This window comes from Bos indicus, chromosome 6, assembly GCF_029378745.1.
Source record: "Bos indicus isolate NIAB-ARS_2022 breed Sahiwal x Tharparkar chromosome 6, NIAB-ARS_B.indTharparkar_mat_pri_1.0, whole genome shotgun sequence".
Lineage (NCBI taxonomy): Eukaryota > Metazoa > Chordata > Mammalia > Artiodactyla > Bovidae > Bos > Bos indicus.
This window is the reverse complement of record NC_091765.1, coordinates 3568257-3583219: the sequence shown is the minus strand read 5'-3', so window position 1 is coordinate 3583219 and position 14963 is coordinate 3568257. Positions and strand designations below refer to the sequence as shown.

Here is a 14963-nt window from a genome sequence, read left to right as displayed (position 1 = left end):
AAAAATTTCTCTTTTAAAGATATGTTAAGAAAATGAATAGGCTATCCACAGACTAGGGAAAAAAAGCACACACTAGATAAAGAAACAGTGTCCAGGATATTTTTAAGAATAACTCAATAATAAAAGACAAACAAACCCAAACAACCCAGGTAAACAAGAGTCAAGTGATGCTCAGCGTAGAAAAACATCTAGAGACTTGAAGAAAGAGTTAACTCGATACCATTGCCCCTCAACGGTTTACCCAAACTCTGTATACAATGAAAGAGTCATTAAATATTTTTAAAAGGTAACATTAACTGGCATATAGACACACCCATTATAAAGAAAATCTGATACAAAAATAAATATTTTCTTCCACCCATTTATCTCATCCTAATTAACACTTCAGAGGGTATGGGTAATAATAATTCACTTACACACAGGCTGAGCTACTATGTTTTATTTCATAGCCTTTTAAAAAATATAAACCACAAAGTATTTTGAAAAACAGACACGGAATAATCATTTAGCAGCCACAAGAGTACAAAAATAAAGTAACAGAATGAACTGCACAACAGAATCTCTACTATGACAAGGAACACATAATGTTCACTAGGAAAGTCAAGTGACCAGCACCACCACTTTCCCATCATCAGTTATCACTGAAATCACCACAGGACCTATTCCCAGAAAACCATTCTATTCACACAGAAACACATACAAATACATATGTTCAATGTGTAAATGTCAAGTTAACATCTGAATTTAGTTCCAAAATACCATTTTTCCCTTTCCTCTGGGAGACAAGTTCGATGGCAAGGTGGAATAGTAAAGACCATGGAATGTCAAGCATACAACTTATTCAACACCCCCCACCCACATACACACCCAGCAAGGTGTAAAACACAAGAAAGAGAAAGGTTTGTCCACAACACTAGTCACTAGCCACATGTGGCTATTTACATTTAAAGTATTTAAAATTAAATAACATTAAAATTTACTTCCTCAATCACAGTAGCAACATTTCAATTGTTCACTAGCCATGTGGCTAGTGGCTACTGTATCAGACACTGCAAATATGGAACATTTCTGTCATCACAGAAAGTTCTTTTGGACAGCCCTGGATGTGGGAAGTGTTTCTTCTCTCTTTGCTTAGCCAGGATGTAGGCTGTTTATGGAGGCAGCTCCGAGAAGCAATTCTTCCATGATATTCCTAGATGAGGTGGTGGAGACACAGAAGGGAGTAAAGTAGCCTTTCTTTACATAGATTTCCCTCCCCTGTACAAGAAAAGAACGATCCTTTTATGGGGATCAAATACACAACTAGACTACACCAAATTTTTTTTAGGAAAATGAGAGAAAAGATAACGCAGATGTGGAAGCAGCAAGGTAAAACATTCCTCATCTCGTTTCAAGCCTCCAAGAAGCAAGCACATCTTCCGAGAAAGTCCAAGCGTTCCCAGGGTCCTCGTCTAGAGAAGCCTGATGGGGACAGGTGTATCGGCTGAGACAGCAGTCAGTCCTGGTAAGTGTTTCATGAGAAAACCTGGCCTGTCTTCACTCTAGTCACTCTCGGATCACAGCAGTCTGCTTGGCGTGCTGCTGTTGTGAAGGAGCTGCCGTTCTGAACTGTCTCGAGCGTTATGCTTCTTTACCACTGTATTTTGTATTTGGGGCACAGACTACAAGTTGTTCACCCAAGATACACTGTTACCTTCTTCCTTATGAAGAGAACTCAGATTTTTGTTGAAGGTAGTTACATGTCCACCTACAAAAACTACATTTCTCAGGCAACTTTAGAGATAGCAGGGGCCAATGACACCATTTGGCCAATGAGATGTGAGCAAAAGTTGTTGGACTTCTGAGAAAGCTCTTTAAGAAGAGGTAGCCTCACTCTGGCATGCCCTGTTTTCCTCTTGGGCTTCCTCCGTCTTCTTGCTGGGAACCGAAACAACCACCTTGGAACCTAGGGGGAAAGCCATGGGAACCTCAGGGCCACTCTGACCCTGATGTCTGTGAGCTGCTGAAGCAGGCAGTACCAGCAGTAGCTGAGCCCCCAACCTCCATGCTACATGAGAACAAAAAGAAACCCCTATCAAAAAGAAAATTTTCATCTGAAAGTAAAAAATATCTTGCCTGAAGAATATGTGCATATTCAGTAAGTTTAAGTAACTTCACAGAATCATATTAGGAGAGGGCAATGGCAACTCGCTCCAGTACTCTTGCCTGGAGAATCCCATGGACAGGGGAGCCTGGTGGGCTGCAGTCCATGGGGTCGTGAAGAGTTGGACACGACTGGGTGACTTCACTTTCAATTTTCACTTTCATGCATTGGAGAAGGAAATGGCAACCCACTCCAGTGTTCTTGCCTGGAGAATCCCAGGGACAGGGGAGCCTGGTGGGCTGCCGTCTATGGGGTCACACAGAGTCGGACACGACTGAAGCGACTTAGCAGCAGCAGAGTCATATTAATAGAACAAAAGTTTATTTGAACCCACCAAATCCTCAACAGACCAGAGGTGGAGGAAATGAGCAGGTTTATTGTGTAAAATAGCTGCTATTAAGGAAAATAAGAGGATTTTTAGATTGATCCATCAGGAAGTGTTTTTTTGAGTGCATTATGTTGTGATTACTCTTCTGAACACAGGTCTACCCTTCTGCTTATCCTAATTCTTATATGGTAAGATGCTAACTACTCAATACTTAACCAGATCATTATTTCATATATAACTTTATTTTGTATAGACAAAGTAAAAAATGAAGAATTTATCATTGATTTCCTTAATTCAAACCCCCCCAAAAGAAATATCAATATCAACAACCTACAACTCAATTTTTAATTCTCCCTTGTATGTAACATAGACATCTGACAGCAATTTCCTAATGGTTTCAGAGTTTTAATTAATTGTGGATTTAGCTTAAATAAGCACAGGTACCTTAGAGGAGTTACAAACATTAAAAACAGAGTACAGTATTCTGGAAGTACTTTCTTCATATTACATCAGTATACCCTTAGTATTCTGCAAGTCCCTATATTAGTAGGTATGGATTAGGGAAAAAAAAAAGCATTTACCACTATCCTAAATGGTTTTACCATTGACAATGTTCAGAATTTTGGCCATTAAAAATGTTTGACTCTATTGCACTTATTTTGAAACTATAGGCAAAATTGGAAACATGAAATGTCAAGCTAAAAATGGGATATTGCATTTTTTTTTTTTACTCACCTAGTTCCAAGTTTCCACCCCTGCAAGTGAACCAAAAACAAATCCTGGCACCTTGTCATTCCCAGAAAAGCCAGTGCATGGCACACTCTGGGAAAACTTTCTCTTATTTTGTGGAATCATACCAGATGGCATCAGTCCTGCGTCTACAGCTGTGCTTAAAACTGAAGTTCAGACACAGGAATCGACTTTATTAGACATTTTAGATTTCAGGTGTGACTGTGATGTCATTCTTAGCCAACTTATAATGTTTATCTTTTCAAGTAGAACTGCAGGTTCATTGCATTTTCAAGTTTGGAAATCAGTGAAACAATCAAGATCATCCTAATAAAATTTGAGTCATTTAAAATAGCTGAAATTTAGAAACAACAATGAAATAAGAACAGTTGAAACAATATTAATATAACAACTGAATTATGGCCAATTTCCTTATGATGTAAGAAAGTCAACTCAGCTTCTAACATTGCTGAAGAATCACTAAAAACCTCTTACTGAAAATAAAATATAGCAATTTTTAATAATTAAGTTATATAATGAGCAGTTATTTTAAATGTTCCTGACTTTTCAAATGTTTTAATGTCTAGCTCATATGTACACGGTCTTCAAAAACAGACTTAGTGTAGTAACTGTCAGGACCAGGGTGTGGTCAGTGGATGGAACAATCAATATCTACAAGCCTATGACCTAAACCATTGTGGATGCTGGAGCACTAGATCAAGAATGTATACAGGTTAGGACTTCCCTGGTGGTCCAGCGACTAAGACTCTGAGCTCCCAATGCAGGGGGCTTGGGTTCAATCCCTGGTCAGGGAACTATACACTGCATGCCACAATTAAGATATGCTGCAACTCACATGACAATAAGGGCACAACCAAGTAAATAAATTTTTTTTTTTTTAAAAAAAAGAATGTATACAGGTAGGAAAAAATTTGAGTTCAAAAGTAGTTCTAATGTGAGAGATGTCTATGTTGGGTTTTGAAAAACGACTGAATAAATGAATAGAACAAGGCAGTATGAGAATCTTTAATTCCCAGGGTTTAGGGCAGGCTCAAGGCACAGATTGGACAATAGGAGTAAGTATTCATTTTTGCCTGTAGAAATGGGAACTTAGTAACTCATGAATTAGATTCTGAGGAGGTCGTAAAAATGGCACTGGCTACAAAAGAGAAAGACAACCACTCCTTTCGTAGGAAGTTGAGTTAATAGAACCAGCAAAGAGATTGACTTAAAACTGGGATAGCAGCAAACTACTCACCCTGAGTTCTCTAGTCTCCTGTCTAGAAGAGTCAGGGGTGGTTTAAACCTTTGGACACCAGTGGCATTACTAGGAAGAATAAAGGATTATAAAATCAAGTCAAACATGTGGTTAAAATAATTTGCATTCTGATTATTTATAAAGTAGGAAGTGATTGTTTTCATCCTTCTAAACTATTACTACTTATTAACTACTCCCACACTCATACAACTGTATAACTAAATGTCACTGTAGGGGTGTCAACCAATTAGAGAACTACTGTTCAAAGTGCAGTTTAGAATCACTGTAGTTGATTCTGGGATTCAAACTGGGAATTCAAATAAAGTCTTATTACACCTCCCATAAAGAGAGGTTTGTGTGTGTGTATACATACATATATATGAATTCATATATATATATGTATGTATGAATTTACTTATGACATATTTTAAATTCATACATATATATATGAATTCATATATATGTATATGCTGCTGCTGCTAAGTCGATTCAGTCGTGTCCGACTCTATGCGACCCCAGAGACGGTAGCCCACCAGGCTTCCCCGTCCCTGGGATTCTCCAGGCAAGAACACTGGAGTGGGTTGCCATTTCCTTCTCCAATGCATGAAAGTGAAAAGTGAAAGTGAAGTCGCTCAGTCGTTCCCTATTCTTAGCGACCCTATGGACTGCAGCCCACCAGGCTCCTCTGTCCATGGATTTTCCAGGCAAGAGTACTGGAGTGGGGTGCCATTGCCTTCTCCGATATATATGTGAATGTATATATATGAATTTATTTATGACCTTATATTTAAAATAAACTGCTTACTTTATTCACAATAGCACCATTACAGTAAAGTGAAATAGGAAGTTATTTGAATGTAGGAAGTTATTTGAATGTCTCAGACCAAAACTTTCCCCATAAGTACTGAGACTATTTTTCCTTCTACTGAATTATTAAAATAATTGTCTTCCACTTCACTTTCATATTCTCAATTTAGGTTAATACTTAGCATTTTGTTGTTTTTAGCCTTTCTACATGGTCTGTCTTTGTGCCTAAAATTAATAAGTGTTTTCAGTGTTACAGTCATGATATGGATGGCTTATTTTACCCCAAACATGGCTGAACCCAAATCTTCCCTTACTGAAAAGACAAACTATATCTGCATTACATATTTCAACTTCAAGAACCCCTGTTCTATTTTCCAATAAGGCATATTTATCAATCGCAATCATTTCTCACATCCCATTCTAATTTTTATGATCCTCTACCTAGATGCTGTACTAGGTTGGGAATTGGTTTGGCTCCTTGGTTCCTGTAAAAGCTCACTGGCTCTGAGTAGGAGAGAAGGCCTTTATGTCACTGCACCCATTTCCTTCATCTTGAACCCTCACTTTTGTAAGGGCCTGGGTCTTTAGATGTTTACCCAGGGACAAAGCAAAACCAAGGGTGGTCCCTGCTTACCATCGCAGAAGTCGTCTGTCTCTGGTTACTCCCGCCTGGTTACCGGCCCGTAACTCCACCGTCCTCCACACACCAGCCCAGGGCAGCAGCTCCGCTCCAGAACCTGAGATGGCAAAGACTGAGGAAAGAGCACCTGGAAGATGAAGTTATTTCCCGAACTAACATTGCCCGGAGGGTACTTAGGGCACACGGATGAGAAGTTACTTCAGCCCATCAATCTAATCATTCTAATTACCTAGGACAGCCTGGCAGAAATGTCAGCCTCTATCTTCCCCTGTTATCCATCCCTGTTGCCCTACCACGCGTAAATGGCCTCATTTCTTCAGCCCTCCATGGCAACCCCAAGAAATCTCCCAGTGACTCCCACTCTAACGCTCACCCTCCTGCTGATTCTAAACCTACCCGCCACTGCAATCCGCAGGCACCTCCAGGGTCGGAGTCTAGAATAGGAGCAGGGATCGGGAGGAAGGGGAGAAACCTCATAACAAATGGGGCACTCAGTCCTCTCTCCCGCGCACTGCCACTTGAATCCCACATAGGTCTACCACAGCACAGACATTCAAAGCAGTATGTGGAATACTCCGAGTGTGCCTTGTTTTCTCCTGTCTCTTATCCCAAAGGTTAGGTTGACATTCGATTTTGTTTTAAAGTGCCTGGACTGAATCATCTGAATGATTTACTTTTGGATCCCTGGGGTACAAGATAAAAATGCTGTTGGACTGGAAAGAAGAGCTTGCAGGTGCTCAGAGCCATTCCGGCTTCAAAAGCTAACCTTCTCTCTTTTCTGTATTTCTCCCCGCCCCGGAAAAGCTTAGGGTCCCTCCCTAAAAGCACACCACCAGCCCAGACCCCAGGCATCCGTCATCCCTGACATCCCAGCGCGCCGTGAGCCCCTAGCTTCCCGGAGGAGCAGAGAAACTCGCCCATTTGCCAACAGCTCCCATGCCCAAACGGACCTGCCAGCGAGGCAGCCGAGCCTGGCCCTAGAACCCGGGCTGCCGTGCGGCCAGAGAATCGAGGCCGAGCCCCAGCCCGGTGCCCGCACAGTTCCATGCCCTCCCGCCAGTGTCCGCGCGGCGGCCGTCACACCGCTTGCTCGCGGGAGAAGCCCCAGGGCTCCCGGTGCAGGGAGAGGCGCCCGGGCTGGAGCGCCCCGGCCGTATTGGCCACCGAGTTCTTCAGCTGTTTGATGACCACGAAGAGCAGGAGGAAAAGTAAGAAGAGCAGAAAGAAGAAGAGCGCCAGGTAGAGCAGAAAGTTGAGCTCCCACTCCATGCTGGAGGCGCCGGCGCTCAGTGGCCGTGCGCGCTCCGCGCGGGTTGCCTTTGCCGGCGAGGCGCGCCTTCAGGGTCCCACCTCCAGGCTCCTCCCGCCAGCGCAAGGGCGCCTCGTCTCGGGCCACCGTTCGGAGGTCCACACGCAGCCTCGTCCAGCTCAGAGAAAACGCGCCAAGGAGCCGGTATAACCCTGGCTCCCACCCTCCCAGTAGGCACAACAGCCTCTCTACGCCAAGATCCTCTCCAGAGCTCTTGGGGACATGAGCAGATTTTTCTAGGAGCGAACTTCAGTGGGTGGAGACGCAGGGAGAAGAGGTGACGGCTCAGCCTCCCAGCGGGTGTTGGGGCTGATGTTTTGCAAATGATTTTAAGATTTCCACTTCCAACATCTAGTGGGGTCTCTATCCTTTCCCCTTCCTAGTAGATTTGTTTCGTTATTTCCCCTTGTTCAGGCTTTTCCAAAGGGCAGGCAAAGCCATGGCCCAGAGACCCAAAAGCGACAGTGAAGGCGGGGGTCCAAAGGGCTGTGAGATGACTTAAGGGTGCCTGAGTGAGTGCCAGTTCACGAGCCTTGCTCTTCAGACTTGCAAATGTTCTCAGTATAGAGCGGCACTCATTTAGAAAAGCATTAAAGAGAAAATGCATTTCTAGTTAAACTGTACAAAACCCTCTAAGGTCGAACTGAGAATCCAATTTCTTTGGTGGAAAACAAAAACAACACAAAAAACAATTTACTTAAAATGCTTCCTTAAGCCCCTAACACCTCTCTGTAGTTAAGATTACCCACAGCCCATATGGTACAGCTCTGAAAAAAAAATCCAGTTTATCTACCACTGTGTAACAAACATAAACATTGGTCATAGCTCACAGTTTCTGTGGGTCAATAATTTGGGAGCACTTTGCTGGGTGATTCTGACTTGGGGTTTCTCATGAGCCTATCGTCAGATGTTAGCCCAAGAGGCAGTCCTCTGAAGGCTTGGTGGGGGCTGGAGAGTCCACTTCCGAGGTGGCTCACTTTCACGCTAGCAAGTGGTGCCGGCTGTCGGGGCTGTCAGTTCCTTAAGTGTGGGCTTCCCCACAGGGCTGCTTGGGTGTTTGCACAGCCCTCTGCTGGCAACCTGCAAAGCATAAGAGCTGAGGGCACTTCCCCCAGGGATTCGAAAGGAGGCAGAAGCTGCAGCGCCATTAACAGTTGGCTTCAGAGGGCATACGCGGTCACTCCTGCAGTACTGACTCGGTCGCACAGGTCAGGCCACTTCTATGTAGGGGTCCGAGGACATGAATACCAGGGGGTAAGGATCATTGGTGGCCAACGTTGGGTGCAGCTATCAAAGCTGCTAACACAATGGGTCATCATTGCCCACTCTATGAGCCTCCAACTTTATTTCATTATTTGTGAAGACACAAGAGAGGCCCCTGAAACGAATTTGGGGAATAAGGGCTGATGTAGAACATCCCAGACTATGTAAGTGGCTCTCCCAGTGAAGGCAGGGGGTTCAAAGAAATAGGATGGCATGGGACAAGCTGTGAACTGGAAATCTCAAAGTCCCAATTCTAGTGTCAGCTCCACATGTCAGGGGTCACTTCAGCTCTCTGACTCTCCATCCCCTTACCTGTTACATAGCTTGCTTCCCTTTTTCTTGAGTTTGTTGTGAGGATCAAAAATGAGTGGAATGTTGAGTAAGAATGTGGTTTACTAAGTAAATGACAGACACTATTATTAATCGTGAACTTCCTGATGTTCAAGCTGGTTTTAGAAAAGGCAGAGGAACCAGAGATCAAATTGCCAACATCAGCTGGATCATGGAAAAAGCAAGAGAGTTCCAGAAAAACATCTATTTCTGCTTTATTGACTATGCCAAAGCCTTTGACTGCGTGGATCACAATAAACTGTAGAAAATTCTGAAAGAGATGGGAATACCAGACCACCTGATCTGCCTCTTGAGAAATTTGTATGCAGGTCAGGAAGCAACAGTTAGAACTGGACATGGAACAACAGACTGGTTCCAAATAGGAAAAGGAGTACGTCAAGGCTGTATATTGTCACCCTGCTTATTTAACTTATATGCAAAGTACATCATGAGAAATGCTGGACTGGAAAAAACACAAGCTGGAATCAAGACTGCCGGGAGAAATATCAATAACCTCAGATATGCAGATGACACCACCCTTATGGCAGAAAGTGAAGAGGAACTAAAAAGCCTCTTGATGAAAGTGAAAGTGGAGAGTGAAAAAGTTGGCTTAAAGCTCAACATTCAGAAAACGAAGATCATGGCATCTGGTCCCACCACTTCATGGCAAATAGATGGGGAAACAGTGGAAACAGTGTCAGACTTTATTTTTGGGGGCTCCAAAATCACTGCAGATGGTGACTGCAGCCATGAAATTAAAAGACGCTTACTCCTTGGAAGGAAAGTTATGACCAACCTAGACAGCATATTCAAAAGCAGAGACATTACTTTGCCAACAGAGGTCCGTCTAGTCAAGGCTATGGTTTTTCCTGTGGTCATGTATGGATGTGAGAGTTGGACTGTGAAGAAGGCTGAATGCCGAAGAATTGATGCTTTTGAACTGTGGTGTTGGAGAAGACTCTTGAGAGTCCCTTGGACTGCAAGGAGATCCAACCAGTCCATTCTGATGGAGATCAGCCCTGGGATTTCTTTGGAGGGAATGATGCTGAAGCTGAAACTCCAGTACTTTGGCCACCTCATGTGAAGAGCTGACTCATTGGAAAAGACTCTGATGCTGGGAGGTATTGAGGGCAGGAGGAGAAGGGGGTGACAGAGGATGAGATGGCTGGATGGCATCACTGACTCAATGGACTTGAGTCTGAGTGAACTCCGGGAGTTTGTGATGAACAGGGAGGCCTGGCGTGCTGTGATTCATGGGGTCGCAAAGAGTTGGACATGACTGAGCGACTGAACTGAACTGATTATTATTCTGTTGCTGATAGTCCCCATTGTTATAGACTGCTGTGCAAAATCCCCAGGCCCTAGGCCTCTCCACCAAGCATCTTACTGTGTAAGGAATCTCTCAAATCTCTTGATCTGTTTCTCTCAATAGCATTACTGACCCACTTCATGGGCAATAGAATGCTGGAACTGGCTCAAAGATTTTCTGAAAAATTTTGCAAACCATGTGCTAAAATACAGCTATCATTAAAAATGAAATTGTTTAAGTGCATGCATGAGTGGTCAATCATGTCCTACTCTTTGTGATCCCATGGAGTGTAGCCCGCCAGGCTCCTCTGTCCATGGGATTGTCCAGGCAAGAATACTGGAGAGGATTGCCATTTCCTCCTCCAGGGGATTTTCCCAACCCAGGGATCAAACCCGTGTCTCCTGCACTGGCAGGCAGATTCTTTACCAATTGAGCCACCTGGTCATTTCCTTATTGTATAAACTTACAATTAAATAAATTATGTTAACAAAGGTAACAAATACTCAAAACTCATCACTCCCTAATTATTTCGCCACACTTTACTGTCATCCATGCACTGGAGGTGATTCGCATCTGGCCGGGCTATATAGCTGAAATGTTACACAGCAGTACACTACTGTGTATCTCCATCTGCCCTGATGTCATGGGGGTAGCTTGAAATTGGCCACATGAATTGGAGAAGGCAATGGCACCCCATTCCAGTCTTCTTGCCTGGAGAATCCCAGGGACAGGGGAGCCTGGTGGGCTGCCGTCTATGGGGTCGCACAGAGTCAGAGACTACTGAAGCGACTTAGCAGCAGAAGGAGCAGCAGGAGCATTTGCCCTGTGGAAATGTACAATTGCTACAAATCAAGGCCAGAGAACCAGTTGTTAAACACTTAGCAGCATATCACTGCTCATAGAGCTACTGAAGAAAATCTGAAGCCTTACATGAGTAAAGCAGATAGTTGTGATTTTTGTTTTGTTTTGCTTTGACTACCCAGAATCCACACACCTCTGCTCTAGGCACCACATATTCCTCCCGGTAGAATTCTCTATTTTATGTACTGTTGGCAAAAGGACAGATCCCAGTGACTGCTCTCCATTGCCACCTCCCACTGTGGAAACCGAGGGGGTCAGATACATCTTCTACCCACTCTTGATACAGTGCAGGGAGGGCAGGAAGAGCCATGCCAGAAACTCACCCATGTATCCCTGTTTCCAGGAGTCTGAAGTTTGGGAGCAGATGGAACAGGACAAAATGTTTGGAGGTCAGATGCATTAAGTGGCAGAGGGGCTCCTAGGCCAGACCAGTTCCCGGAGTGACAGGCGTGGCTCTTGCTGCTGCTTCTGTGGCATCCTTGATTCCTCCTGCCCTTTTTCTAAACTGCCTCTTTCCTATTCTGTGAACCCCCACTGGCTTTCCAGTAAATCTATTTATTGCAGAAAACCATTAGTGGTTAATGACAGCTTGCAGGTGAGAATACTGACTGAAAAAGGAGGTGTGACTTACACACTTTGCATATGTTAAGCACTCATAATCAACAAGGTATTTGGTAGAAAAGGCATATGCCACTTGGCATATTGCCATCTGGGTAGCCAAGCTTTGTTAAAGGATGAACATTGAGGCACACAGAGGTTAAGTGACCTGCATTCTCAACCCTTATATTATTTCATGTGCTCTTTTCTTGTCTTTGACTGTTAAATCAATGACTGTTTTTTTCTTTTTGAGTGTCAAACTTGAAAGAAATAAAAAGACACATACCTTCTGCTTACATACATCTTGGCTCCTTCCTTTGAAATCTTGAAGGTTGAAGTTTCAAATGAACCAGTGTTTCCCTACAGAATGCCGAGGAAAGAGGCCAAGAAATGAGGATTTTATGTCACCAAACTCCAATCCACTTCAGCCTTCCTAACCATAACTATTTAGATTATCCATTTATCTCAGAAGCTTAAATGAATTTATAAATATTGACTAATAAATCCTCATATTCACTCTCAATAAAATTTGTATTTAAAATAATATTGCTGCCACAAAAATAACATATTACATTTATTAGATGCTTCCAATGTTTTTTAGCCTCTGGTCATATTTATATATCTCATAAGGTCTGAATTTCAGTTCACATTATTACAAATGACTCCATAGGAATAAGACACCATCTTTCTCCGCCTAAATATGCATTCAGTAGAAATCCTTACAAAGCAAATCCATGAATTTTAAAAGCCAGAAAGGACACTCGCTGTAGCTAAGAGCCTGGCCAGTTCCATCATTTAAAGAGAAAGCCCTGGTGCACACACTGGTAAGGTGGAACAGCACTGCCCACAGAGGGGACCCTGCATATACTTTAATAACACAGCAAGCCTCATCCACCACTCAGAGGCACACTTCCAACTCCTCCATCCCCTCTTCATGAGTCTCAAAACAACTGCTCCAAGTCCCTGCCTGTGGACATCCTTGGTGTGTAGCAGGATGGGGCTCTCCATCCCTTTGCCTCCTTTGTTCTTCCTTACCCTTACCTCCAAAAGCAAGGGGGGTCTTTTATCATAAGGAGCACCAAAGGTGTTTATGAGAAGTGATTAACAGTAACAGAAGAGGTTGCCTTGTAACTGTGTGTCTCTAAAGAGCCTGGAGCCCTAAGAAGACACTCAGAAAGGGCTGTAAAAATCTGTCAAGATCCCAGGACGGGACCTACCTACTGGGGGTATCTGCTAGATAGAAGCAACTTCCTTAATACAAAGGCAGGATAAGAGTAGGAGACTGGAGAAAAAGAGATTTGCAGGTAGCTTCACAAGGCTGACTCAATTTGGCCTGAAATAAATCCAAAGGAAATGAAAAAAAGATTTTGTACCATGGCCTCAAAATGTATTATTGATCATGATTAGTAACACTGGGTCAAGTAACAGATACTGTGGACCATACAAATTGGGTCATTGGTTTCTGCTTAGATGGAATGTCTTTTAAAGTGCCCGTGTGTGTGCTGGGAATGAGGTCCATGCTCTAGGGAAGTTTCCAGGCCCTAAGCAGCTCTGTCCTAGCTAGTCAGGGCCTGAATCTGTCCTAGTGATCCTGGCAACTCTGAATGGCTCCAAACTATCCATGTTCCTTTGATGCCTCGTCTCCCTTGCTCCTGCCTCATGTACAGATATAATACCATATTCACTTGGGCCTCCCTGAAATTGCCTTTTACATATTTTATCATCCCTAAAACCCTCAGAATCAGAATTAGAAAATCTATGAGAATGTTCACTACTGTAGGAGAGAAAAGTGAGTTGTTCTATCATGGCGAGTCATCTAAAGTTAATCAACAGTTGCTGTAACATTCCAACACCCTCACCTCTTCCCCCATTCCACCCCAAAAAGAATGATCTGGGCTGTTATGCAATGCTGACAAAATGAGCTATAAGGAAATAAATAAAATGTGCATGACGGGCTGCTTAAATCTGATATAAACATTCAGAAATTTCAGTGAGTCGGAAGGAGGGGAGGAAGGAAGGGTAGAAGGGAAGGAAGGAAATCTATGGGAGAAATTTATTTGAGGGGGATGTAGGAGATCATCTATGTGGTAGACCATGAATCCAGGATTCACCACTAAGAATAATTCTATGGAAACAATGACAACAGCAACTCTAGATCCCGTCCTTTGCTTCAAATGTCTCAAAACACAAAGGAAGATACCCAAGTCTGTCCAATATTAAAAAAGAAAAATATTAAGTGACAGATGTGGTAACATCCAAATGCTATTTCTTTAATTTAGACTCTTTCCAGCAAGTTAACAGGAACATTGGAGAAAGTTGATGTAACTGTGGCTGACCCTAGACTTGATCATTACCATGCCATGTGGCAAAATGAAACACCTGAGCATTAGAGAAAGCAACATGTCCTTTGTTAAGCACAACTTTAATAATGACAGTGGTAAAACTGTCACCACTAATGGAAAGTCTGCAAGCTTCTATGTGAGCTGATAATGATCATAGCTGTGGGCTTGCAGAATAATGTACATACATGAGGCTAAAACTGGATTGCCCCAAGGGAAAAAAGAATTAGGAAAAAGTAGAATTTGTTGTCATGCATACTCCCTTAGTGAAATGCCACCTTGTGAGCTCTGACGACCCAATAAGTAGGGCCTGCATTCCCAGGCCTGGGGATCCAAGCTGTCCTCCAGGCACACAGACACAGGTGTGCAGACTGGCAGTGACAGACTTGGGTCCCAGTCCAGTATGCTTGTCCCTGTACTATACACTGTGCAGTGTTTCCAGCCTGATGGGCTTGGACACGTAGCCTGGCTTCGTTTCTTGCTAACTGGGTGACCTTGGACATCCCTGGTTGCCTACCAAGCACCTCATATCTCTTTCTTATCAAAAGAATCCTGCTGTTTTTCAAAGTGGAACTACACCTTCAGCTCTTCTGGGTCTCTAGCTCACTGACTGTGGACCTTCTCAGCCTCCATAATGACATGAGCCAATTCATTATAATAAACCATATCTATCTGTCTCTATCTCACTAGGTATCCTATTTTCTGCTGTTTCTCCGGAGATCTTTGACTAATACATATATCATTCTATGTGTTTACCACCCATATAAATATGCTTTATTCTGAGTAAAACAACAGCTTTACCACATGATCTAAAGTATTTAAATAATCTACTTTGACTGCAGGTTATAGGAAGGCATGTAAATATCCTTCCTAAAGAACTGTTTCCTGAGGAGTTGAATATTCTTAATGCAGAAAATCACACTGCTATTTAGTATATGTGAAAAATAATTCTCCTCGGGGTTTTCTGTATTTAGAGAGGCCAATTCCACAGTGGCTAAGGTATAGCCTGGTATTATTGCCTCTGTGATATGTCATATTAGAAGGCCTGCT

General features: G+C 43.1%; 1 protein-coding gene and 1 long non-coding RNA gene across 2 annotated transcripts; both read right to left on the bottom strand.

Annotated features, from left to right (window-relative positions):
• Nucleotides 1-489: 489 nt before the first annotated feature.
• On the bottom strand, nt 490-6166 carry LOC139183521 (uncharacterized). Its single transcript, XR_011567018.1, has 3 exons — nt 5900-6166; nt 4459-4527; nt 490-1945 (listed from the first exon to the last, which is right to left on the bottom strand). It is a non-coding gene; the product is annotated as an uncharacterized lncRNA (long non-coding RNA).
• A 646-nt stretch (nt 6167-6812) lies between these two features.
• SMIM43 (small integral membrane protein 43) lies at nt 6813-7218 on the bottom strand. Its single transcript, XM_070790967.1, has one exon. It carries the CDS (start codon nt 7172-7174, stop codon nt 6983-6985), a length of 192 nt encoding a protein of 63 aa, XP_070647068.1. The 5' UTR covers nt 7175-7218; the 3' UTR covers nt 6813-6982.
• Between the last annotated feature and the right edge of the window lie 7745 nt (nt 7219-14963).